Source organism: Dendrobates tinctorius, unplaced genomic scaffold, assembly GCF_039654945.1.
Source record: "Dendrobates tinctorius isolate UK_male_01 unplaced genomic scaffold, ASM3965494v1 ptg000378l, whole genome shotgun sequence".
Taxonomy (NCBI): Eukaryota; Metazoa; Chordata; class Amphibia; order Anura; family Dendrobatidae; genus Dendrobates; species Dendrobates tinctorius.
In genome coordinates, this window is record NW_027362044.1 from 860,742 (window position 1) to 887,180 (window position 26,439).

The 26,439-nt window shown below is 45.9% G+C and overlaps 1 protein-coding gene across 1 annotated transcript; it reads left to right on the forward strand.

Moving 5' to 3' along the window:
• The first annotated feature begins 1,797 nt into the window (after positions 1–1,797).
• LOC141075903 (ADP-ribosylation factor-binding protein GGA1-like) lies at positions 1,798–17,820 on the forward strand. Its single transcript, XM_073563111.1, has 7 exons — positions 1,798–1,850; positions 9,364–9,425; positions 12,260–12,414; positions 13,347–13,531; positions 13,887–14,056; positions 14,135–14,245; positions 17,270–17,820. The coding sequence occupies exons 1-7, from the start codon at positions 1,820–1,822 to the stop codon at positions 17,378–17,380; spliced, it is 825 nt and encodes a 274-aa protein (XP_073419212.1). The 5' UTR covers positions 1,798–1,819; the 3' UTR covers positions 17,381–17,820.
• The last annotated feature ends 8,619 nt before the right edge of the window (positions 17,821–26,439 follow it).

Sequence of the window (26,439 nt, forward strand, 5' to 3'; positions counted from 1 at the left end):
CCTGGTTCCACTTCACCCTCCATTTTCTCTCCGGGGAGAAGAACGTCCGGGCCGATGCTCTCTCCCGCTCCGTGGTGTCATCGGAGGAAGAGGAGGAGGAGCCTCGGCTGATCGTCCCATCCAAAAGCCTGAGGACTGTGGCTCCGGTTGCCCTTGAGTCAGTACATCCGGGCAAGACATTTGTTCCTGCCTGTCTGCGACCAGATGTCCTCTCTTGGGCTCATTCTTTCAGGGTGGGTGAACATTTCGGGACAAAACGGACCTCTGAGCTTTTGGCGAGGACATACCGGTGGCCGCATATGGCCCATGACGTCAGTGACTATATTCAGGCGTGCGTCTCTTGCGCCCAGAATAGGTCATCTCGGCAGCGGCCCGCTGGGCTTCTTTTTCCTCTGCCGGTAGCGGACAGGCCCTGGGAGATGGTCGGTATGGACTTTGTGGTGGGGCTACCCAAGTCCAGTGGCAGCACGGTCATTTGGGTTGTCACCGACCATTTCTCTAAGATGGTGCACTTGGTACCTCTATCCTGGTTACCTTCTGCGTGGGGCCTGGCAGTGTTGTTCATTAAGCACGTTTTCCATCTGCATGGCATGCCGGACAAGATTGTCAGTGACCGGGGTCCTCAGTTTGCGTCCCGGTTTTGGAGATAGCTTTGTTCCCTGCTCAGCATTGAGCTGAATCTCTCCTCGGCCTATCATCCCGAGACGAACGGGTTGGTAGAGAGAGTCAACCAGACCCTGATCACATATCTTCGACATTTTGTCTCGGCCAGGCAGGACGACTGGGCATCCTTGCTGCCGTGGGCAGAGTTCGCTTTGAACAATGCTGTGGCCGACTCCACCGGTCAGAGCCCATTCCTTCTAAATTACGGTCAGCATCCGCGCGTCCCTGTGCCCATGCCCGTGTCATCCACCGACTCTAGGGTGGCAGACTGGGCGGTGGAGGCACGCAACATTTGGGATCGCACCCAGGATGCTATCTGGGCTTCCAAGGAGAGAATGAGGACCTCCACTGACGCACACTGGCGCCCTGCTCCGACTTTTGCCCCTGGTGACTTGGTGTGGCTCTCCGCCCAAAACATCAGGCTGCGGGTAGAGTCCGCTAAGTTCGCACCGTGCTACATTGGCCCCTTCAAGGTCCTCGAGCGGATCAGCTCTGTGGTCTATCGTCTGGCCCTTCCACCACACTTGGCTATCTCTGATACATTCCATGTGTCCCTCCTTATGCCTGTTCGCTTGTCCCGGTTCTCTGAGTCATCTGCCGGGACATCAGACTTGTCTTCGGACGAGTTTGAGGTCAATGCCATCGTGGGATGCAAGGTGATGCGGGGCAAAAAGTTTTATTTGGTGGATTGGAAGGGTCATGGTCCAGAGGCTCGGACCCAGTGGAGAACATCCACGCTCCGCTCCTCATTGTGGCGTTTGAGCATAGCGAGGCTCAGAGGGGAGGGGGCCCAATGTTAGGCGTCGGGTTCCTGCCACTGCACAGCAGGAATCCAGAGCCTTGCACCCAGTGGTCTCCCATTCTTCTTCAGCCGCAGTGGAGCCTGCTCAGCAGATTCATCGGTCCTGGTGCTCTGCCCAGGCCAACTCTGTGGGTTTGCTTGCTGCTGCTACCTCTGGCACAGCTATGACAATACATGCTGCTCAGCAGCGAGATTCTCCAGGGACTAAGTCCTCATGTCAGGTCACTGAGCATGCCCGTGGAGTGATCTCCCATTGGAGATCGAGGGTCACGTGCTCAGGTCCTGCTCGTGTTCGGATTGGCCCATCCGAGAAGACAGGAAGGTCCTGGACGCTCGTGGCTATAAAAGGTTCGCATGGCCACTCGCCCATGCACTAGGATAGACGGTATTTACAGACTATGTGGAGTGAGTGATGTATGCACGTATGAATGTCTCTGGTGAATGACTCATTAAGAAACCCCTACACTTGGTACACATGTATTGTGCAGCCTAGCCTGCTAGCGCCCAGACTTAGGCATAGGTAGGTCTGAGGTTGAGTCAGGCATCAGGCCTTACAAGGAACTCGGCATGCCTCAGTGCACGTGCTCCATAGCCAGCGTCTATAGCGGCGCTCGCGGCAGCGACGCCGTGCGTTCAGTGGGCCTAGAAGGACTCTAACCCCGTGTCCTTGGGGTAGAGTTCTGTGGCCGTACACTGTGCGCTCTTTTAGCCGAGCTCTGTGAGCACAAACAGGCTCCGGCGTTTATGTTCAGCGGTCGTGCGGCTCTGTGAAGCAAGAGTCTGCCCCTGTACACACCGGGTGACGTTAACCTGCGTGTGTTCTTATAGTATACCGCCATATAGCATCTGCCATTTCTGAGCAGCAGGTTACCACCCCTGCACGGTGGACCCCGGGCTGCGAACGCACCTTATTACCATCTTTATTGTTTGGTGCGTTCCGCCAGCCCTAACATTCGTGTACACATCTCTGCTCCGTCCACCTCGTACACACACACGCACACACACAGCTCCACTCCGTACACATCTCTACAACGTACACCTCGTACACGTGCAGCTCTGCTCCGTGCACCTCCCACACGCGCGGCTCCGCTCCGTACACCTTGTACACACACACGGCTCCGCTCCGTACACCTCGTACATACGCAGCTCCGCTCCTTACACCTCGTACACACACAGCTCTGCTCTGTACACATGCGGCTCTGCTCCGTACACCTCACACACTCGAGGCTCTGCTCCGTACACCTCGTACACACACACGGCTCCACTCCGTACACCTCGCACAAGTGCGGCTCTGCTCCATACACCTTGTACACGTGCAGCTCTGCTCCGTGCACCTCGGTCCTCGTGCACACATGGCTCTGCTCCTTACACCTTGTACACACGCGGCTCTGCTCCTTACACCTCGTACACATGCGGCTATGCTCCTTACACCTCATACACACACGGCTCTGCTCCTTATACCTTGTACACACGCAGCTCTGCTCCTTACACCTTGTACACACGGCTCCACTCCATACACCTCGCATTCACACAGCTCCGCACACCTCACACACTCGTGGCTCTGCTCTGCATAAAACATGGGCTGATGCGCACAGGACCTGTGATGAGGTCATAGGAGGGGAGGAGTCATGGTCACATGATATCCGGATTGAAGACGCTACAGATGAGGAGAGGAGCGACTACAGGACCTGTGATGAGGTCATAGGAGGGGAGGAGTCAGGGGTCACATGATCAGGGGGCCCCGACTCCTTCCCTCTTGTGATCTCATCAATTACAGCTAGTGTTGAGCATTCCGATACTGCAAATATCGGGTATCGGCCGATATTCGCTGTATCGGAGTTCTGATACCGAGTTCCGATATTTTTACAATATCGAATACCGGAATCGGAAGTTCGCATAATGCAATGAGCCAGTTGTGTTAGCCATATTAACTAATGGCATGGCTGTGATTGGCTGCTGAAATGATGTCATCATGATGCGTGGTCTGTGCGGGCCTGCCGGAGGTCTGTGCGGGCCTGCCGGGGGTCTGTGCGGGCCTGCCGGGGGTCTGTCCGGGCCTGCCGGGGGTCTGTCCGGGCCTGCCGGGGGTCTGTGCGGGCCTGCCGGGGGTCTGTGAGGGCCTGTTGGGGGTCTGTGAGGGCTGCCGGGGGTTGTGTGTTGTGGCTAGAGGAGCTCATAATGCTGCCCCCTGCTGCCTGCCGCTTCAGCACCTGGCTCAAATTGGCTCATTATAGCTGCGGCCCTGCCAACATCCCCCTTTTACAATGGATGCCCAGGGCCACGGACCGGGTCATAGCTACCGTGACATCTCCCATTGAACTCCACGGGCCCGGTACCGAGTGCCCCGCTGCCCTGGGTGAAGGCGATCCACATGTGCCGGTACACTATGTCCCGGAACACAGTAAAATACTTCCGGGACATAGTGTACCGGCGCATGCGCAGTAAAGATTTTCGGCTTTGCCCGCAGTTTGGCAAAGCATACTGCGCGTGCGCGAACTATGGAGTAGAGCTACTAGAATTCCGGAAAAAATCGCGGACGGGGAGAGAAAAAGAAGAAACACCGCCCATCGGACAGGACACAGGCCATTACATAGGCCGCAAACTTCCGGTGACACATTCCCTTTAAACGGCTCTTTTTTTACTAGAAATCCGTTCTCCACAGTCCTCGCTCCGGTCTCTGCCTGTACAGTGAGGCCTCATTATACACCTGTAGAAGGATCTAGTGACGCAGTAGAGAGTGTTACTGTTAGGGACGGTGGAACGCACTAAATATAAATAATAGAAAGTGTGTTCGCTGCCCACCATACAGAGGTATTAAACTGTTGCTATATAATGGCAGATGCACAATATGACGGTATATCGCAGAGGGGTTGAACGTCACCTGGTGTGCAGTGGGCATACTCTGTTAGCTTCACAGAGTCGAATAAGACAAACATAAGTGCTGAGCCTGTTGGACTCACAGGTCTCAGAGAAATGCACGCACGGTATATGGTCACATGAGCTGGGCCCAAGGCAGAGGGTCAGAGTCTGTCTAGACCTACCGTGCATGCGGCATCGCTACCGCGGACGCCCACAAGTGCTGCAGACTGCAGCGCGTGTTATGGATGAGTCACCGAAGGAGGAAAAAACAAAAAATAATAGCTAAGTCCAGAAAACCAGAGAAGTTGGAAGCTATCGGATTGCAGACCCCCGAACCTATCCACAACAACTAGCAGTAGCCGTGGGGGGTTCCTACGGTGCCCTAGACCCCTCGATCACAGCCGGAGAACTAAATTAGCCTAAAGACAGAAAGGGTAAATCTAAACTGCCCCAGAGCAGACCCCAAAGCAATAGGCAGCCCCCAACATATAATGACGGTGAAGCAAGATGAAAAAACACTAACACAGAAAGATAGGCTGAGCAAATGATGGGGCCCAAGCTAACTAAATAGGACAGGATAGAAAAGCTGCTGTCTGCAATTCGCAAAAACCCTATCAAAACAAGAGCCAACAGTCTGATCGGAAAAAAGCCCTGAAGACGCTAGGCTTCAAAAAGACTAAATCAGTACTCAGGTATTTTCTGAAGACAGAGCAAAAATGAATTCAGCTCACCCAGCAGGGAATGGCAGAAATCCAGAAAAACAAGGCAAAATAAAACCAAAACACAAATGCAAAAAGCAGAGCAGAAAACTTAGCTTTTGAGGAGCAGGAATCAGACTGGTCTCCTAGAATCCCTCAGAGAAATCACCAGCGAGGCAGAAGGGCGTCGGCTGCCTTATATCCAGTCGTCAATTCCCGTCACCCAGTCATCATCATCCTGCTCAGGTGCTTGGTAATCAGCCTCACTACCTTCCTTCACCAGAAGAGGGAGTTCATCAGACCTCAATGGTGAAGGGGAAAATGAACTCACAACACGTATCCCTGTCGGATGCCGAGGTACTTGTAGCATGTCTGTACATCTGCTATGTGCCCTGCTGGTAATTCCTCTCCATCAGTCTTGACTACCTACCTCTCTTTATTACCAACTGGCTGCACTTCTCCAGTCCGAAGGACATCCCGATGTCTTTGCTGTAGATCCTTGTCAGGTGAATCAGTGAATTGATGCCTCTTTCGTTTTTTGTATTCAGCTTGATGTCATCCATGTAGAGGAGGTAGCTGATGGGTGCTTCCACTCTTCAACTTGTATCCATAGCCTTGAACTTTTTCTCACGCCTCCCAATGATGTACTTCCTCCTAGCGCTCAATGACATGCAAGCTAAAGCGTCGTCTGAAGTGATGTAGGCAGGGACAAGCACGCATGCACACCTACCGGAAAGCTCCCAGGCTTACAGGGACAAGGCAAGAAAATAAGAGAATAGTTTGAACACTCAGTGACCGGAGATATAATGGAACTCTAGCGGAAGAATAGTGATAAAATGTAATGATCAAGAACCAGTATGCAAACCTATACCATGAATAAGACCGAACAGACATGTATCAGTGACAGCATCAAGACAATATAAGAAGAGCGTGAAACCAAATAGTGTGTATGGACAAATTAAACACTGAGGCTTGAGAGAGGCTCAGTGTGAGCCGAAACGTTGCCACAGCATGTGGGTTTGAAGTAAACTACATTTTATTCACTTAAATCTATGGAGTGCGGTCTTCATTTTTTTCCTTTGTCTGGATTGGGGCAAGTATAGGGTACATTGTTAAGGAGGCGTGCACCCACCTACTGGTATTGTGCTGTTCCATGTTTTGTGTACAAATTATACATTATAAATAAAAAAGTGAAAAAAGACGGACTGAAAAGTGCATAACATAAATTTAGTAAATATAGAACAATGCGATGCGCTAATGATGCCAGCCAGCCCCCCTTTCCTCTATCTAAGCGCCGATAGGATGGCGCTCATTTAAATACTCGGCCACCCCTCACCCTGACACGCCCCTGGAAGAAGATGGCGGCGAAACGAGCGTCGGGGTGAGAGGACGCCACAAGCACACTTTTCTCCAAAGGTATTTAATTTATCCTTGTCACCTGTCTTTGCTTATGTATGGTTGGACAGATTACCCTTCAGATGCTTAAGAGTCTGGGTTAGATATTTATAGCACTTATGGTCAGCTCTTGCTTTACCATATTCCAGGTGAGCTGCGTGTTTACTCTGTGCTAAATGTGTATTATGTAGCCATTTACTATCTCTTTACCTTGTGGTGTTACAATTTGTCTCATGTGAGGTTTTTTTTACCAGCAGTCTCTAGTATAATAATCAATATTGATATGCACTGTGGTGGTATACCTATAGTAGGTTATCACTGGATTTGTACGTACCCTGTGCAGTTATCCACTTTGTACTGTGGTCTATATTTTTCTGCCCCTGTTTAATATAGTGCTTGGCGTCCCCTAAACGTCATCTCTGTTTTTTTATATGTTCCTTTTTAACATTGATTAATAAAATTATTGGTTTTATAAGTTGTGGGATCTCTTCCTTAGTCCTATATGTACCTTAGAATCATAGAATCATAGAATCGTCGAGTTGGAAGGGACCTCCTGGGCCATCTGGTCCAACCCCCTGCTCAAAGCAGGATTCGCTAAATCATCCCAGTCAGATGTCTGTCCAGCCTCTGTTTGAAGACTTCCATTGAAGGAGAACTCACCACTTCTCGTGGCAGCCTGTTCCACTCATTGATCACTCTAACTGTCAAAAAGTTTTTTCTAATATCTAATCTGTGTCTCTTCCCATTCAGTTTCATCCCATTGCTTCTAGTCTTTCCTTGTGCAAATGAGAATAAAGTTGATCCTTCTACAATGTGACAGCCCTTTAGATATTTGTAGACAGCTATTAAGTCTCCTCTCAGTCTTCTCTTTTGCAAACTAAACATTCCCAAATCCTGCAACCTTTCCTCTTATATATACAACCTTATATGGGATTGGTTGTATTATATTACGACTATATCATCACTGAGGAGAAGGATGGCTTTATTACTGTATATATTACTATATTCACTGAGGAGAAGGTCAGCCATATTACTATATGTGGGAGCTCATGAATATGAAAGACTACTTAGTGGGTGCTCATGATATCAAAAACTACTGTGGAGACACAGGGTTGGGGGGGGGGGGTCGGCCGGCAATCTCCTTTCACCGTGGGCATAACGCTACGAAGACAACACAGTGAGGTAAAACATTGCGACAATACTTTTGTGAACCATAAAACAGACAGAGACCACATAGAACAGTCCCAGCAAAATACCCCACGATGGTGCATATTACAGAGTATTACCCTTCTGCTGACTCGCCGGGATAATAGCAGCTGTTACTTCAGATCGTCATGGGTTGACTACCCCACCTGTGGCATGCACACAGAGAGGAGCTAAGGGTAGGAAGATGACCGTCCATTCAGGTACAAGGCCAGTTGACCAGAGGGTCACAACCTTGCTTCATCTTCCAGTGCCAACTACCCCACTTGTGGCACGCACAGAGAGAGGGTAACAACAAGCTTAGGAAGACGACATTCCATTCAGATTCAAGGCCAGTTGACTGGACGATCACAACCTGGCTACTCAGAACAACTTCAGGGAGCCAGGTGACCGGCGGCGGGTCCCATTCCTGGCTTTCACAAACATCCATGGTTCAGCAATAGTCAGTGGAGCAGATCTGTATTCTTCCATCCAGGGCCATCGTTTTCTAAGCTTGGTTTTTCCTCCTCTGGTTTTTTAAGTCAACAAGCTAGCTGGCTTGGACAATGTGTAATTAGCATATCAGCAATCATCATTGTTCCATGACCCTGTATGACTAGTCATCCAGGATAAGAGCACAGTATGTTACATCAAATGTCAACTTACAATACAATATTACAGGCACAAGCAAAAGTCTGTTTTCTTGACCAACCAGAAAGAAACTCATAAATTGAAAATTCAGAATATAGATAAGTCTATTCTTCATGGCTTGCTAAAAATAGATGTCTGGTTAACTCGCAACTATGTCGCGAGAGCTCATGAATATCAAGGACCACTTAGTGGGAGATCATGAATAAGAATGGTGTTTTTTTTCTTCTGGTGTGTCATGCTTTAAATAAAACGGGTTTGTGTTGATACTTCCTGTTTTTTTGCTTTAGCAAAACCTTTTTGACATACTTAGGTGAGGATTTGCGTTTTTGATGCATCTCCGCTGCAGAAACTCACTGACAATGCATGTACTTTTTTTTGGTTGCGAATCTTCATCTATTATAAGTCTATGGGGAAAATCTGCACAGAAAACTCGGCTTACCTGCAATAGAAAATGACATGTTGCGGATTTGAAAAACGCACCACAGGTCAGTTTACACAGAGTTAACAAGAAACAGAGTAGGCAAGAGACTTCTGTAAATCACATCCACTTTGCTGAAACTGTAAGACGCTGCATTTTTGATTGAGCAAAGATATGCAAAAACGCACCAAAAGCTCATAGTGGCAACGTAGCTTTAGAGGAGTGGCACAACACCAAGTTCTATAAAAAGATGCTCCGGGATTAGTGCTGCCTCTATTAACTAAAGCGGACTTGTCTGGAAAGCTGCCAGCTCCCACTAAAGTAATAGCTTGGAATAAAAGGAATATTGTGGTTATTACACGTGCTGCTGAATAGAATTCCAATCCAGACGAGATGAGTGAAATATGGTGGTCTAATCTACGCGTTTCCAAGTATTCAAATTTACCACTTGTATAGAAATAGTAAAGTAGCAATGGAAAAATAGATCACTAGCAATCCAATGCTCTCCCTTCCTGAGGATCACGGCTGATGTAGTGGAGGGCTAAGAAGTCTCTGCTCTAAATCCATAGAATGAGCTGTGAGGTTGGTAAGTGGAGCTGTACATGATGTCCAGGTTTTTGGCCAGATGGATGATTGGCAGTGATCTGTAAAGAGATGTTACTGACTCATTCACTTTTCTGCATTATCTAATGTAGGATTAAATGACCCGGTTCCCCCTGCACAGACTCAGGAATCTTCGTCGTGGAATAGCTTTCAGGTAATAATTTTTATTTCTATAGCGCCAACATATTCTGCAACACTTTACAATTCAGAGGGGACTTGTACAAAAATTTAAGACATTACAGAGTAACACATAGTTCATCACATACCAAGAGGAGTGAGGACCATACTGCCCTCTGCTTACAGTCTATGAAGAACAAGAGGAGACAAAAAAGGTAAACAATTGCTTGTCATGTATGGTCCAGCCATCATTATAATGGACAGTTGCATTCTTATAATGCTGCATGAACCGGTGACCAGTGTACACACACAGTGCTTACAGAGTGCATGGAGTCTGTGGAAACCTGATGAGAGGGACCAGATTCTGAGTACAAGTTGGAAGGGAGAACAGAGAATAATTATATTAGTGAGGTGAGATTATAGGCCAGTCTAAAATATTTTTTTTTAGAGCATGGTACTGGGAATTAACTGGATTGTTTGGGGCAGTACATTCCAGAGAACTGGTGCAGCATAAGAGAAGTTCTGGAGATTGATGTTGGATTTTTGGCTTTTAGATGATGTCAGTCTTAAACCCTTAGCAAAACAAAGGAAGAATACAATGTTAAACACAGCTGAGGGAGGGGATGTAGGGTGTTGCAGAACTGTGGACAGCTTTGTGGTGAATTTATGTAGTACTTAGTAGTGGATGGGTGAGCAGTGCAATGAATGGCACAGAGTGGAGGCATTGGTGTAGGAGTTGGACAGAAATATGACCCTGGCTGTTGCATTCAGGTTACATAGTAGAGGAGGGAATTTAGTAAGAGGGAGACAGATTAGGAGAGGGTTGCCATACTCCAGATGAGAATGTATAAGTGACACAGTGAGTGATCGTAAATAGGGGTGAAGGAAAGGTCTGAGTTACATATAACCTTATGGTAGAACCATACACAGAAATGGCAATATCGGGTATAGGAAGGTTAGTAGATTGGTGAAACACGAGGAGTTCGGTTTTGGAAAGAATCAATTTTGGGTAGAGGGGGCGACATGATGTTTTAGACCGCAGACAGATAATCACTGGTATTTCATAGTAATGCAGGGAATTAATTTTTGGACTTCCGTGCGCTGCTTGACAAAATACACGATTCCAGTTATGATTAAAGATTAATCATTTATTTCCAACACGTTTCAAAGTGAGAACCACTTCTTCCTCAGGGGATGAAGAAGTGGTTCTTACTTTGAAACGCGTTGGAAATAAATGATTAATCTTTAATCATAACTGGAATCATGTATTTTGTCAAGCAGCGCACGGAAGTCCAAAAATTAATTCCGTAAGAAGTTATATAACAGCGGTCACTTGTCTGACCATTGGACGTGCAGCAGCTGACTACTGATCGTATATGCCTGATCTCTCCTATAATAGGTGAGTGTTATTTCTTTTACAATTCTAATATTAACCCGGATAAGACCCTATTGCTCTTTTCTGTTCCTATAGTGTACTATAGTAATGCAGGGGGGATATCAGTGGAAGACCTGTGTAGAATTGGGTGTCATCAGCATAGAGATAGCACTGCAGATCTGCTTTTCGTTTGTCGAATATGAATAGTGTATAGAGAAAAATGGAGGGGACATAGAACAGAATCCTTATGGACCCCGACAATAAGAGAAGGGGATCTAGGACTTGAACCCTGAGGAACCCCAACCCTAAGAGGAGGGGAGCCTGGACTGAACCCTGAGGACCCCCGGCAATAAGAGAAGTGGTCTAGGACTGAACTCTGAGGACACCTGACAGTAAGAGGAGGGGATGTTGGACTGAATCCTGAGGAATTCCGACATTAAAACGAGGGGACCTAGTAGGGAACCGTGATAAACCCCAACAATAAGAGGAGGCACCTAGGACGGAACCCTGACACTAAGAGGAGGCGCCTTTGGACTGAACCCTAAGGAACCCTGAAACTAAGGGAAAGAGAAGGAGAAGAAGAATAGCTGGCAAATGAGACAGCAGGAGTGGTCATAAAAGTAGGAGAAGAACCAAGAGAGTGTGGAGCCATAGGGAGGAGGAGCTGGTGATCTGTGATGTCAGATGCTGCACAGAGATCTCTGAGAATCAGGAGCAGTGACCAATAGAAGTAGCTGTTATTAGATCGTTAGAGACTATAAGTGCAATTTCTGTAGTGTAAGGAGCAAAAACCAAATTGTGAAGGGTCAAGAAGAGTGAGCTTTAAGATATCAGACAAGAGTGGACCAAGCTTTTCAGGAGTTGAGATGAATGGGACATTAGGGACCGGTCTCTATTTAGCAATGCATATCTGGTTGAGTGATGTTTTTTTAGTAAAGGGTATTTGACTGCATTTTTTGAAGGAAGAGGGAAAGATACTTGACCAAAGTGAGAGCTTAGATATTTTAGTTAGGTGAGTAGTGACAGTCGGGGAGAAGAGGAGCAGGTGGGGGAATAGGGTGACCGGAAGTAGGGTGAGAAGAAATGAGGAGCCTATGAATGTCTTATTCTGTGACCAGTTCAAAGATATAAAGTGAACTTGAAGTGAGGGAGGGAGGACGATACATGACATTAGGTGATTTGGGAGAAATGTTCATGTCTGATTTAATGACAAGAAAATGAGCGCACAGGGAGCAGTTCACAGAGACGTAAAATTGTTCTTGGTCCAATCACATTTTCATTGGCCTGTCAGTATTTTCTGGGAGATGGTGATTTATTGTGGAAGTATCGGTGTCTTGAACTTTCCAGTGTATTTCTTCTATTAGAAGGTATATAGCGATAGTTCTGTGTCGTGTGGAGCTGTCATTCTGTAGTCATGTCTTGTTTTGGTTTTTTTGCTATGATCACTGTTTGCAGGACACAGTCATTATACCATAATTGCAATATTTATTTTTCAGTCTTCAGAATCAGAACCAAAAAATGAAGCTGCTGAGAAGTTCACAACCACTGTGCAGAATGCAGCACCGTCTAACAAAGCTTTAGAGGAGCTAGACCTACTGGGAAAGACCCTGCTGCAGCAATCGCTGCCCCCCAATGCCCTGCACATGCCCTGGTGAGATTAGCCCTGCCCTAATGGCTGCTCCTAACCTGATTGTCTCCTCCTGCTCGCGACTATGTGCATGCATGTGTGTGTACGTACTTACGTGCATGTGTGTGCATGGAAAAATATGGGGGGTGGGTATTTAGTTTACTACAGTGTATCAGGAACATGTAGCAATTGGGAATCAGGAGTGAACCACGATGTAATGACAGGCCTTGCTACAGCCCTCAGCAGCTTTCTGCCTCAAGTTTAGGATCTGCATGCTGTAGGTGAGGGCTTTGCCTCGTGAATTGCCCAGACCTCGATGTGTACGTCAGCTTGTCCTTTATGCTTGTTTGTGGGCTCTCTGCTTGTATCCTTGGACCATTTAGAACAGTGGTTCCCAAACTCCAGTCCTCGCGGACCCCAACAGGTCGTGTTTTCAGGTTTTCCATAGTGTTACACGTGTGAGAGAATTCCTGATGCCTTGATGATACTTCCATCACCTGTGAAATACTAAGAAAATCCTGAAAACATGACGACCTGTTGGGGTCCGCGAGGACTGGAGTTTGGGAACCACTGATTTATTGTTATTATTATTTATTATTATAGCGCCATTTATTCCATGGCGCTTTCCATGTGAGGAGGGTTGTACATAATACATACAAATACAGTAATCTTAAACAATACAAGTCACGACTGGATTTAGAACTATAATCACCGTCCTGGATCCATATCATCACAGTCTCTTTGGGCCGGTCCCTTTGGAGATCTAATATGCTTGATCTTGTTGGATTTGTCTTTTTATAACCTTAAATCTACAATGAAACTATCAGCAAATGAATAGAAATATATGATCCTAGGTCAACCTCCATCTGTAGTTTACTGGCAGATATTAGGAAGGCCCCGCTGTGCTTCATTAGGACTATACTATCCTGTTACACCTGTGATTTGTCTCATATCAGGGAAAAGATCCAGAACAAGCCTACTCTGCGAGATCTACAGAGCAAAGCTCCTCCATCTGCACCTCTGATGCCACAGCCCTCTGTACTGGGAGATCTGACGTTCGCTGCTCCAGAGCAGCTGTCCCCCACAAAATCAGAAGCCTCCCTTAATGCTGTTACTGTGCCTCTGGAGTCTATCAAACCAAGTACGTATCAGTAAGCAGTAGACAGGGATGTTATCTCTTATTTTTCCAATTTATGCTTTACATAGGGTATATAGACTCTCTAGCGGGGGCTGTCTTGCTCAGGACCTCCCATCCACTAGAAGCCCAGCTTTGTCTCTGCCATTTAGTACAAACATTTTCCTGCAGTAGTTGTAGTTTCCCCAAATAAAATCAGTTATTTGATGCAGGTGTCAGTTGTCATCCCCCATAGATCATGGTGGCTGCCCAATGAAGGGCTTTCTGTGGAAAGACCCTTTAATTTTGTGAGTTATCAGTCTGCATTTTTCTGGTTTTGGTCTGCTTTCCTTGCTCACTTGGCTGTTTTCCTTGTTTACAGGTAATATCCTCCCCGTCACAGTGTATGACCAACGTAGTTTCCGTGTGCTCTTCCACTTTGCTCAGAGTGCACCAGCAGGGAGACCGGATGTCCTGGTGGTTGTGATCTCCATGTTAAGTACAGCCCCACTCCCTGTCACTGGCATCAGTTTTCAGGCTGCTGTCCCTAAGGTTGGATGGAATGTTCCATAAAGTATTATTGCTGCACACAAACCTAGTTTTCTTGCTAAGAATTCTCTCTTCTTGTAGACCATGAGGGTAAAGTTGCAGCCGGCATCTGGCTCTGAACTTCCGGCATTCAACCCAATTCTGCCTCCATCTGCTGTCACTCAGGTGCTGCTGCTGGCCAATCCCACACAGGTATAATGCTGTCACTGACAGTCAGTAAGTGGCGCCAGCAACAAACAGACCAGTCAGTAAGTGGAGCCAGCAACAAACAGACGGGTCAGTAAGTGGCGCCACTGAGATACAGACCAGTCAGGAAATGGCACCACCGACATACAGACCAGTCAGTAAATGGCGCCACTGAGATACAGACCAGTCAGTAAATGGCGCCACTGAGATACAGACCAGTCAGTAAATGGCGCCACTGAGATACAGACCAGTCAGTAAGTGGCGCCACTAAGATACAGACCAGTCAGTAAGTGGCACCACTGAGATATAGACCAGTCAGGAAATGACGCCACTGAGATACAGACCAGTCAGTAAGTGGTGCTACCAACATACAGACCAGTCAGTAAATGCAGTAAATGGCGCCACTGAGATACAGACCAGTCAGTAAGTGGCGCCAATGAGATACAGACCAGTCAGTAAGTGGCGTCACTGAGATACAGACCAGTCAGTAAGTGGCACCAATGAGATACAGACCAGTCAGTAAGTGGCGCCAATGAGATACAGACCAGTCAGTGAATGGCGCCACTGAGATACCAGTCAGTAAGTGGCACCGCTGAGATACAGACCAGTCAGTAAGTGGCACCAATGAGATACAGACCAGTCAGTAAGTGGCGCCAATGAGATACAGACTAGTCAGTAAGTGGCGTCGCTGAGATACAGACCAGTCAGTAAGTGGCGTCGCTGAGATACAGACCAGTCAGTAAGTGGCGTCGCTGAGATACAGACCAGTCAGTAAGTGGCGCCGCTGAGATACAGACCAGTCAGTAAGTGGTGCCGCTGAGATACAGACCAGTCAGTAAGTGGCGCCAATGAGATACAGACCAGTCAGTAAGTGGCGTCGCTGAGATACAGACCAGTCAGTAAGTGGCGTCGCTGAGATACAGACCAGTCAGTAAGTGGCGTCGCTGAGATACAGACCAGTCAGTAAGTGGCGTCACTGAGATACAGACCAGTCAGTAAGTAGCGTCACTGAGATACAGACCAGTCAGTAAGTGGCGCCGTTGAGATACAGACCAGTCAGTAAGTGGCGCCAATGAGATACAGACTAGTCAGTAAGTGGCGTCGCTGAGATACAGACCAGTCAGTAAGTGGCGTCGCTGAGATACAGACCAGTCAGTAAGTGGCGTCGCTGAGATACAGACCAGTCAGTAAGTGGCGCCGCTGAGATACAGACCAGTCAGTAAGTGGTGCCGCTGAGATACAGACCAGTCAGTAAGTGGCGCCAATGAGATACAGACCAGTCAGTAAGTGGCGTCACTGAGATACAGACCAGTCAGTAAGTAGCGTCACTGAGATACAGACCAGTCAGTAAGTGGCGCCGTTGAGATACAGACCAGTCAGTAAGTGGCGCCAATGAGATACAGACTAGTCAGTAAGTGGCGTCGCTGAGATACAGACCAGTCAGTAAGTGGCGTCGCTGAGATACAGACCAGTCAGTAAGTGGCGTCGCTGAGATACAGACCAGTCAGTAAGTGGCGCCGCTGAGATACAGACCAGTCAGTAAGTGGTGCCGCTGAGATACAGACCAGTCAGTAAGTGGCGCCGCTGAGATACAGACCAGTCAGTAAGTGGCGCCGCTGAGATACAGACCAGTCAGTAAGTGGTGCCGCTGAGATACAGACCAGTCAGTAAGTGGCGTCGCTGAGATACAGACCAGCCAGTAAGTGGCGTCGCTGAGATACAGACCAGTCAGTAAGTGGCGTCGCTGAGATACAGACCAGTCAGTAAGTGGCGTCGCTGAGATACAGACCAGTCAGTAAGTGGCGCCATTGAGATACAGACCAGTCAGTAAGTGGCGCCAATGAGATACAGACTAGTCAGTAAGTGGCGTCGCTGAGATACAGACCAGTCAGTAAGTGGCGTCGCTGAGATACAGACCAGTCAGTAAGTGGCGTCGCTGAGATACAGACCAGTCAGTAAGTGGCGCCGCTGAGATACAGACCAGTCAGTAAGTGGTGCCGCTGAGATACAGACCAGTCAGTAAGTGGCGCCAATGAGATACAGACCAGTCAGTAAGTGGCGTCACTGAGATACAGACCAGTCAGTAAGTAGCGTCACTGAGATACAGACCAGTCAGTAAGTGGCGTCGTTGAGATACAGACCAGTCAGTAAGTGGAGCCAATGAGATACAGACTAGTCAGTAAGTGGCGTCGCTGAGATACAGACCAGTCAGTAAGTGGCGTCGCTGAGATACAGACCAGTCAGTAAGTGGCGTCGCTGAGATACAGACCAGTCAGTAAGTGGCGTCGCTGAGATACAGACCAGTCAGTAAGTGGCGCCGCTGAGATACAGACCAGTCAGTAAGTGGTGCCGCTGAGATACAGACCAGTCAGTAAGTGGCGCCAATGAGATACAGACCAGTCAGTAAGTGGCGTCGCTGAGATACAGACCAGTCAGTAAGTGGCGTCGCTGAGATACAGACCAGTCAGTAAGTGGCGCCGCTGAGATACAGACCAGTCAGTAAGTGGCGCCGCTGAGATACAGACCAGTCAGTAAGTGGCGTCGCTGAGATACAGACCAGTCAGTAAGTGGCGCCGCTGAGATACAGACCAGTCAGTAAGTGGCGTCGCTGAGATACAGACCAGTCAGTAAGTAGCGTCACTGAGATACAGACCAGTCAGTAAGTAGCGTCACTGAGATACAGACCAGTCAGTAAGTGGCGTCGCTGAGATACAGACCAGTCAGTAAGTGGCGTCGCTGAGATACAGACCAGTCAGTAAGTGGCGTCGCTGAGATACAGACCAGTCAGTAAGTGGCGCCGTTGAGATACAGACCAGTCAGTAAGTGGCGTCGCTGAGATACAGACCAGTCAGTAAGTGGCGTCGCTGAGATACAGACCAGTCAGTAAGTGGCGCCGTTGAGATACAGACCAGTCAGTAAGTGGCGTCGCTGAGAGAGAGACAAGCCACTTGTGCTCATGTGTCCTCTGTTTCTTTTGTATGTAACCAGCTGTTAATCATGACCTTTCCATTTTGCTTTGTTCTCACACAGGAAAAGGTTCGCTTACGATACAAACTGACCTACAGCCAAGGAGAGAAGAGCTTTGATGAATTGGGAGATGTGGAAGACTTTCCTCCTGTTGAGAAGTGGGGAAATCTGTAGAATAAGTCTGGTAGAAAAGGGCGGGGAAATGATGAATGTCAGAGTCCCCCCCAACATGAACTAGGCTGCTAGCAAGCTTCTCTGACTTGTTTGGCTGCTCTTTATTGTCCCCTTCCTGCTGTTTCACCTCCCCAGGGACATTGTCAGCTTTCCGACTTTATCTCTCTTATTCTTTTGCCTCTGTCTTTTCTGGAGCAGGCCTTCATGTTATGGGGTAAATCTCAACTGTTCCTGCCGTGGCAGTAACTGAGCTCGGCCATTGCCATCTTATTCTCCTGCAATATGTTAATTGTTTTTGTATAATATACTTCTTATTTCTATGATTTTGTGAAATCTGCAGATGATCTTGTTGAATGTTGGTCTCCTTGTTTTATTCTCACTTATCGCATGCCGCAGGATTCATGTAGCTAAACAAGTCTTGACATAAATTTCATGTGTGATGTGGTGGCTATCGGCTCCTAAATCCCGGCCTTCTTGGAGCTTTTACATTTCATTTCCATTGCCGTGTGGAATCTCTTGCCATATTTTCATTACAAACCCTTCACCAGAAGGCAGTGAGAACTTCTGATTGTGCTGAGATCTGTGGATACCAGACACTTCACAAAGTTTACTACCAGAAGTAAATTAATACCATGGTGAACAAAGGTATTTCATTATTAAAAGTTATATTATAATGACATAAAATTAAAACAATAATGCAAAAAGAAAGGCGCTAGATCGATAAAAGGAGGGGTATAGTACCATAAGCTACCACGTGACACAAGCTATGTTAATTAGCATGGCCCAACATGATATAATGCATTACAACACCACAAAAGGGGATATCCTAAGAAAATCCTAAAGTGCCAGGAGCAAACAAGTAAACTATTCTAATGGATACATACGAGGTGGTGAAAAAATAATCTGAAGGTTGGAAAGGTAAAGCGGCAATCTGTAATGGAAGGTAGAGCCAAATAGTAGTCAAAGGTGGCCGAATCTGGGCTAACAGGAGCTGCAAGGAAAATACGTGCCACGTTGAGACAAGGAGTTAACCACCAGCGTAGTACAAGCTCAATTCATCCTTCGTAGAAAATTAAAGTAAGCCGCACCGATGCCAAAACACATATAAATAGTGGAAGCAATATTGGGGCATGTGTTACCAGTGGTGTGCATGTGGTTATCCCGGGCGTCCCTCTGCCCCGACGTGCTTTTTGCACTGCTTCTTCGTATTTATACATTTCCTTGTTTGCTCCTGGCACTTTAGAATTTTCTTATGATATCCCCTTTTATGGTGGTTTTAATGCATTGAATCAAGTTGGGCTATGCTAATTAACATAGCTTGTGTCACGTGGTAGCCTGTGGCACTAAGCCCCTCCTTTTAATGATCTAGCACTTTATGCATTATTGTTTAAATTTTATGTCAATAAAATATTACCTTTAATAATGTTCATCATGATATTTACTTCTGGTGATAAACTTTGTGAATTGTTATTAATTATGGGGGTACAGGAACCCTAATATTTTATGGGTCAAACACTTTTGGACCTTTATGTGTTATAATCTAGTACATGAGATCTGTAAGGTAGCAAGCTGCAGCAAAAAGTGATGTGCAGTTGTGTGAAAAAGTATTTGTCATCTTCCTGATTTCCTCTTCTTTTGCATGTTTGTCACACGTAAATGTTTCAAATCACCAAACAAATGTAAATATCGGACAAAGATAACACAAGTAAATCACAAAATGCAGGTTATAAATGAAGGGCTTTATTATTAAGGGAAAAACAAATCCAAACCTCCAGGGCCCTGCGTGAACAGTGATTGTCCCCTAAACCTAATAACTGGTTGGGCTGCCCTTAGCAGCAACAACTGCAATCAAGCATTTGTGATAATTGGCAATGAATCTTTTACAACAGTCTGCAGGATTTTGGCCGCTCATCTTTGCAGAATTGTTGTAATTCAGCCACATTGGAGGGTTTGTGAGCATGAGCCACCCTTTTTAAGGTCATTACAGCATCTCAAACGGATTAAGGTTAGGACTTTGACTAGGTGACTCCAAAGTGTTAATTTTGTTCTTCTTAAGCCATTCAGAGGTGGACTTGCTGGTGTGATTTGGATTATTGTGCTGCTACATAACCCAAGTCGGCTTCAGCTTGAGGTCACGAACAGATGGCCGGACATTCGCCTTCAGGACTTTTTTGGTAGACAGCAGAATTCAACTTTCCGTTTACACAAAGCAAGTCTTCCAGATACTGACGCAGCAAAAGAGCCGCAGATCATCGCAATAAAACAACATTTCACTGTTGGTATGATGTTCCTTTTCTGAAATTCTGTGTTACTTCTAACCCTGATGTAATGGGACATACACCCTCCAAAAAGTTCAACTTTTGACTCGTCAGTCCACAGACTATTCTCCCTAATTCTTGGGGATCATCAAGGTGTTTTATGGTAAAACTGAGATGAGCCTTTGTTCTTTTTGCTCAGCCTTGGTTTTTGTCTTGGAACTCGACCATAAAGGCCATTTTTGCCCAGTCTCTCTCTTATGGTGGTCATGAACACTGATCTTAACTGAGGCAAGTGAGGCCTGCAGTTACTTGGATTTTGTTGTGAGGTCTTTTGTGACCTCTTCGATGAGTTGTTGCTGCGCTCATGGGGTAATTTTAGTCAGCTGACTGCTCCTGGGAAGGTTCACCACTGTTCCATTTGTGGATAATGTCTTTCACTGTGATCCGTAGCATGATGTCTAAGTTTTGAGGATCTTTTGGTCTACTTTGCAGGTCCTGTTTAAGTAATTTATTGATTGAGAGCAGGTGTGGAAGTTATCAGGCCTGTGTGTGGCTAGGGAATTTGAAGTTGGCTACCCAAAAATGTGATATACCAGAGTTAATTTATGTTTTAAAGGGGGAGGGGGAATCACTTTTTCACACAGGGCCCTGTAGGTTTGGATTTCTTTTTCCCTTAATAATAAAGACCTTCATTTAAAAACTGCATTTTGTGGTTGCTTGTGTTATCTTTGTCTAATATTTACATTTGTTTGGCGATCTGAAACATTTAAGTGTGGCAAGCATGCAAAAGAGTCGCAAATCGAGAAGGGGTAAACACATTCATACAGCTGTGTCAGAGGGCAGATCCTCATGAGCCCATGCTGATGGTCACTGTAACATGCGCAAGCCACTCCAAGGATCTACCCTGAATGATGAAGCTCTGCTGGTACTGGCTTGTGGCAATATACGAGGCCCAATCATTGAACATCACTTATTTTACTGTATAAACGTAAGTGAAATTTCCCTAAAATTCAGTTTCACCTACACATCTCCTCCCTTTTGTGACAGTCTGCAGCATCCTGTGTTCAGCCCCAGCCGACGCCATGTTATCTTATGAAATGACTCTTGTGGCCACTGTCTGCTGTTGCATTGTGCTGACCACTTCCCTCATCGACTGAGTCACAAGCTGCTTACTTCCCTTCTGTGACTTCCATCCACTTGCACGTAAATGATGATAAATGTGGTGCAAGCCCCATACTCACTATATATTCCCTGCAGCTCATCCTCCTGCGGTTCTGTAATGGGAGTTATGTCTGTGCCCAACCATGATCATATCCTCACCCTCTGCACGTAATTCTGGCCCAGCCTGGTGAGGCTATGTAATGGGAATTACGTCTGTACCCAACTGCAGTCATATCCTCACCTGTCACTAGTGCCGGCCTGACCCCTCAGGACCAGGCAGATGCTCAGGCCTTACTATCACATACTGCATTCACATAGAAGGCGTTATTGCTGTAACTCGGCGTATTCGCTTCCTCCTGTTTCAAAGCAGCAAGAGAATAGGGAAGTTACTGGGTTCTCCAGCTGCGGCTTAATAATCTTAAGGATTGAAATTTCTTCACAATAAAAGTCATCATTTTGATTATGACAGCAGAAGATTTTCTAAAATCCAATGCTGTAGATATTCTGGAGTTTACTGAGGTCATGCACTTCTGCAATTTACTTGCCATGTCCTGTATTCAACACCCACTTATCACTAGCACTCAAGTTATGCCTGTGGAGTAATTATGGTTTTAGAGGGTAACACCGCAGTGAGCTCGGCTTCACGTGCAAAATCTGCAATCTGGAACAGTGTCTTTACTACTGAATGTAATAAAAGAAGCCAATACTGTAAATGTGGCCACAAGTGCAGTGAGGATGCGGCCTTTTGTTCTTGTGCTAGTCACACAATTTCTCACTCATAGGCAGTGGAGTGGTGGCTGAACAGGAGGACACTTGTATATTAACATGGGGCAAATTGCAGTTTCAGACTTGGGGGATCACAAATCTGTGGCCGGAGAGTTGTTTTCGGGTTCGGTAATAATATTCTAGCATCGTTACCTGCAAGATGCAAGTCTGTGGGTTTTATATACGTAATGAATGCTAGGTAGAAATCTGAGCTTACAGAGTGGTAGACTGCTACAGACAGCAAGTGGGCACTTCACGGAACAGATTCCAGTCTACGACAAACAGCTCCATACACAAGGTCTAATGGAAACCAGGCTATACAGTGGATACAGAAAGTATTCAGACCACTTTAAATTTATCACTCTTTGTTTCATTGCAGCTACTTGATAAATTCGAAAAAGTTAATTTGCCCAGTAGTGAGTACCAACACCCTTTTGAGCTAGTACAGCCATGTGTCTTTTTGGGAATGATTCAACAAGTTTTTCACACCTGGATTTAGGGATCCTCTGCCATTCTTCCTTGCAGATCCTCTCCAGTTCCGTCAGGTTGGATGGTGAACGTTGGTGGACAGCCATTTTCAGGTCTCTCCAGAGATGCTCCATTGGGTTAAGGTCAGGGCTCTGGCTGGGCCAGTCAAGAATGGTCACAGAGTTGTTCTGAAGCCACTCCTTTGTAATTTTAGCTGTGTGCTTAGGGTTGTTGTCTTGTTGGAAGGTGAACCTTCGACCAAGTCTGAGGTCCAGAGCACCCTGGAAGAGGTTTTCATCCAAGATATCTCTGTACTTGGCCGTATTCATGTTTCCTTCAATTGCAACCAGTTGTCCTGTCCCTGCAGCTGAAAAACACCCCTATAGCATGATGCTGCCACCACCTTATTTCTCTGTTCGGATTGTATTGGGCAGGTGATGAGCAGTGCCTGTTTTTCTTCACACATACCACTTAGAGTTATCACCAAAAAGTTAATCACTGCTTTTGGTATAAATTATATCACCCTATGGAACACAATTTACCAGTTGTTGCAGTAGATTCTAAGTAAACCATCAGACTCCACATTCATGTCTGCATGTTTTTGAGTCTGTGTAAGACTTATTAAATGAAACAGGGTGTTCAAAATAATAGCAGTGTGGGGTTCAATGAGTGAGGTCAGTCATTCTGTGAAGAAACAGGTGTGAATCAGGTGGCCCTTTTTTATTGGTGAAGTCAGGATATGTTGTACATGCAGTTCTCCTACAAAGCCTGTGAAATATGTGTTGTTCGAGACATTGTTCAGATGAACAGTGTACTTTCATTAAAAAGTTGATTGAAGACTGTTAAACTTATAAAAAACCCCAGACAATGATCGGTGTTCAGCTAAAATGATCTCCAATGCTTTAAAATGGAAAGCCAAACCAGAGAGATGTGGAAGAAAATGGAAAACTACCATTCGAATGGATGGAAGAACAGCCAGAATGGCAAACACTCAGCCAGTGATCAGCTCCAGGATAATCAAAGACTGTCTCAAGCTACCAGTGAGGACTGAGAGTTTGAAGACGCCTGTGTGACGCTAATCTTTTAGCAAGAAGTCCCCGCAAAGTCCCACTGTTAAAAATAAAAAATAAAAAAAAGTACTGAAGCAGATACAATTTGCCAAAGAACTCATCTACTGGCCTAAAGAAAAATGGAGAAACGATTTGTGGACTGATGAAAGTAAAATTGTTTTTTTTGAGTCTAAGGACCGCATACACTGTGTCAGATGACCCCAAACTCTGCATTCAAGGCACAGTACACTCTGAAGACAGTGAAACATGGTGGTACAAGCATCATGATATGGGCATGTTTCTCTTGCTATGGTGCCGGACCAATTTACAGCATGCAAGGGATCATGGACCAGTTTGCATATATTAAAATACCTGAAGAGGTCATGTTGCCTTACGCTGAAGAGGATATGCCCTTGAAATGGGGTTTTCAACAAGACAACTACCCTAAACACACCAGTCAACAAGCAAATTCTTGGTTCAATCCAACAAAATAGAGGATATGGAGCTGCCAGACCAATTTCCGGACCTTAATCCGATAGAACAAAAAGTCCGATTCTGAGGCAAAGGCAACAAATGCCAAAAAATTGTGGGATGTAGTCCGAGCATCCTGGACTGGAATAGTTCCCGCAGACAGCAGTATAAGTGTGGAAATAAGTATTTAGTCAGCCATCAATTGTGCAAGTTCTCCCACTTAAAAAGATGAGAGACGCCTGTAATTGATATCATAGGTAGACCACAACTATGAGAGTCAAAATGAGAAAATCAGCTTGTCTCATTTGGCAAGATTTATTTTGCAAGTTATGGTGGAAAATAAGTATTTGGTCATTAACCCCTTCACCCCCAAGGGTGGTTTGCACGTTCATGACCGGGCCAATTTTTACAATTCTGACCACTGTACCTTTATGAGGTCATAACTCTCGAACGCTTCCATGGATCCCGGTGATTCTGACATTGTTTTCTCGTGACATATTGTACTTCATGTTAGTGGTAAAATTTCATTCAAATAACTTGCGTTTATTTGTGAGAAAAACGGAAATTTGGCGAAAATTTTGAAAATTTCGCAATTTTCCAACTTTGAATTTTTATGCCCTTAAATCACAGAGATAAGGCACACAAAAAACTTGATAACTAACATTTCCCACATGTTTACTTTACATCAGCACAATTTTGGAACCAAAATTTTTTTTTGTTAGGAAGTTATAAGGGTTAAAAGTTGACCAGCGATTTCTCATTTTTACAACACCATTTTATTTTTAGGACCACATCACATTTGAAGCCACTTTGAGGGGTCTATATGATAGAAAATACACAAAAGTGACACCATTCTAAAAACTGCACCCCTTAAGGTGCTCAAAACCACATTCAAGAAGTTTCTTAACCCTTTAGGTGCGTCACAGGAATTTTTTTGAATATTTAAAAAAAAATGAACATCTAACTTTTTTTCATAAAAAAAATACTTCAGGTTCAATTTTTTTTATTTTACCAAGGGTAACAGGAGAAATTGAACTGCAAAAGTTATTGTGCAATTTGTCCTGAGTACGCAGATACCTGATATGTGGGGGGGAACGACTGTTTCGGCGCATGGCAGAGCTCAGAATGGAAGGAGCGCCGTTTGACTTTTTCAATGCAAAATTGGCTGGAATTCAGATTGGACGCCATGTCACGTTTGGAGAGTCCCTGATGTACCTAAACAGTGGAAACCCCCTACAAGTGACCCCATTTTGGAAACTAGACCCCCCAAGGAACTTATCTAGATATGTGGTGAGAACTTTGAACCCACAAGGGCTTTACAGAAGTTTATAACGTACAGCGGTACAATTAAAAAATCATATTTTTTCCACAAAAATGATCTTTTCACCCCAATTTTTATTTTCCCAAGGGTAACAGGACCCTAAAAGTTATTGTGCAATTTGTCCTGAGTACGCTGATACCCCACATGTGGGGGTAAACCACTATTTGGGGGCATGGCAGAGCTCGGAAGGGAAGCAGCGCCATTTGACGTTTTTGGCTGGAATTGAGATCGGACACCATGTCGCGTTTGGAAAACCCCTGATGTACCAAAACAGTGGAACCCCCCACAAATGACACCATTTTGGAAACTAGACCCCCTAAGGAACTTATCTAGATGTGTGGTGAGCACTTTGACCCCCCCAGTATGGGCACACGTCGGGGCTCGGAAGGGAAGTAGTGACGTTTTGGAATGCAGACTTTGATGGAATGGTCTGCGGGTGTGATATTGCCTTTGGAGAGCCCCTAATGTACCTAAACAGTGGAAACCCCCCACAAATGACACCATTTTGTAAACTAGACCCCCCAAGGAACTTATCTAGATGTGTGGTGAGCACTTTGACCCCCCCAGTGCTTCACAGAAGTTTACAACGCCCGGGCGTGAAAATAAAAAATTCGTATTTTTTCCACAAACATGATCTTTTAGTCACCATTTTTTTATTTTCCCAAGGGTACCAGGAGAAATTGGACCCCAAAAGTTGTTTTCCAATTTGTCCTGAGTACGCTGCTACCCCATATGTGGGAGAAAACTACTGTATGGGCACACGTCAGGGCTCGGAAGGGAAGTAGTGACGTTTTGGAATGCAGACTTTGATGGAATGGTCTGCGGGTGTCATGTTGCCTTTGGAGAGCCCCTAATGTACCTAAACAGTGGAAACCCCCCACAAATGACACCATTTTGTAAACTAGACCCCCCAAGGAACTTATCTAGATGTGTGGTGAGCACTTTGACCCCCCCAGTGCTTCACAGAAGTTTACAACGCCCGGGCGTGAAAATAAAAAATTCGTATTTTTTCCACAAACATGATCTTTTAGTCACCATTTTTTTTATTTTCCCAAGGGTACCAGGAGAAATTGGACCCCAAAAGTTGTTTTCCAATTTGTCCTGAGTACGCTGCTACCCCATATGTGGGAGAAAACTACTGTATGGGCACACGTCAGGGCTCGGAAGGGAAGTAGTGACGTTTTGGAATGCAGACTTTGATGGAATGGTCTGCGGGTGTCATGTTGCCTTTGGAGAGCCCCTAATGTACCTAAACAGTGGAAACCCCCCACAAATGACACCATTTTGTAAACTAGACCCCCCAAGGAACTTATCTAGATGTGTGGTGAGCACTTTGACCCCCCCAGTGCTTCACAGAAGTTTACAACGCCCGGGCGTGAAAATAAAAAATTCGTATTTTTTCCACAAACATGATCTTTTAGTCACCATTTTTTTTATTTTCCCAAGGGTACCAGGAGAAATTGGACCCCAAAAGTTGTTGTCCAATTTGTCCTGAGTACGCTGACACCCCATATGTGGGAGAAAACTACTGTATGGACACACGTCGGGGCTCGGAAGGGAAGCAGT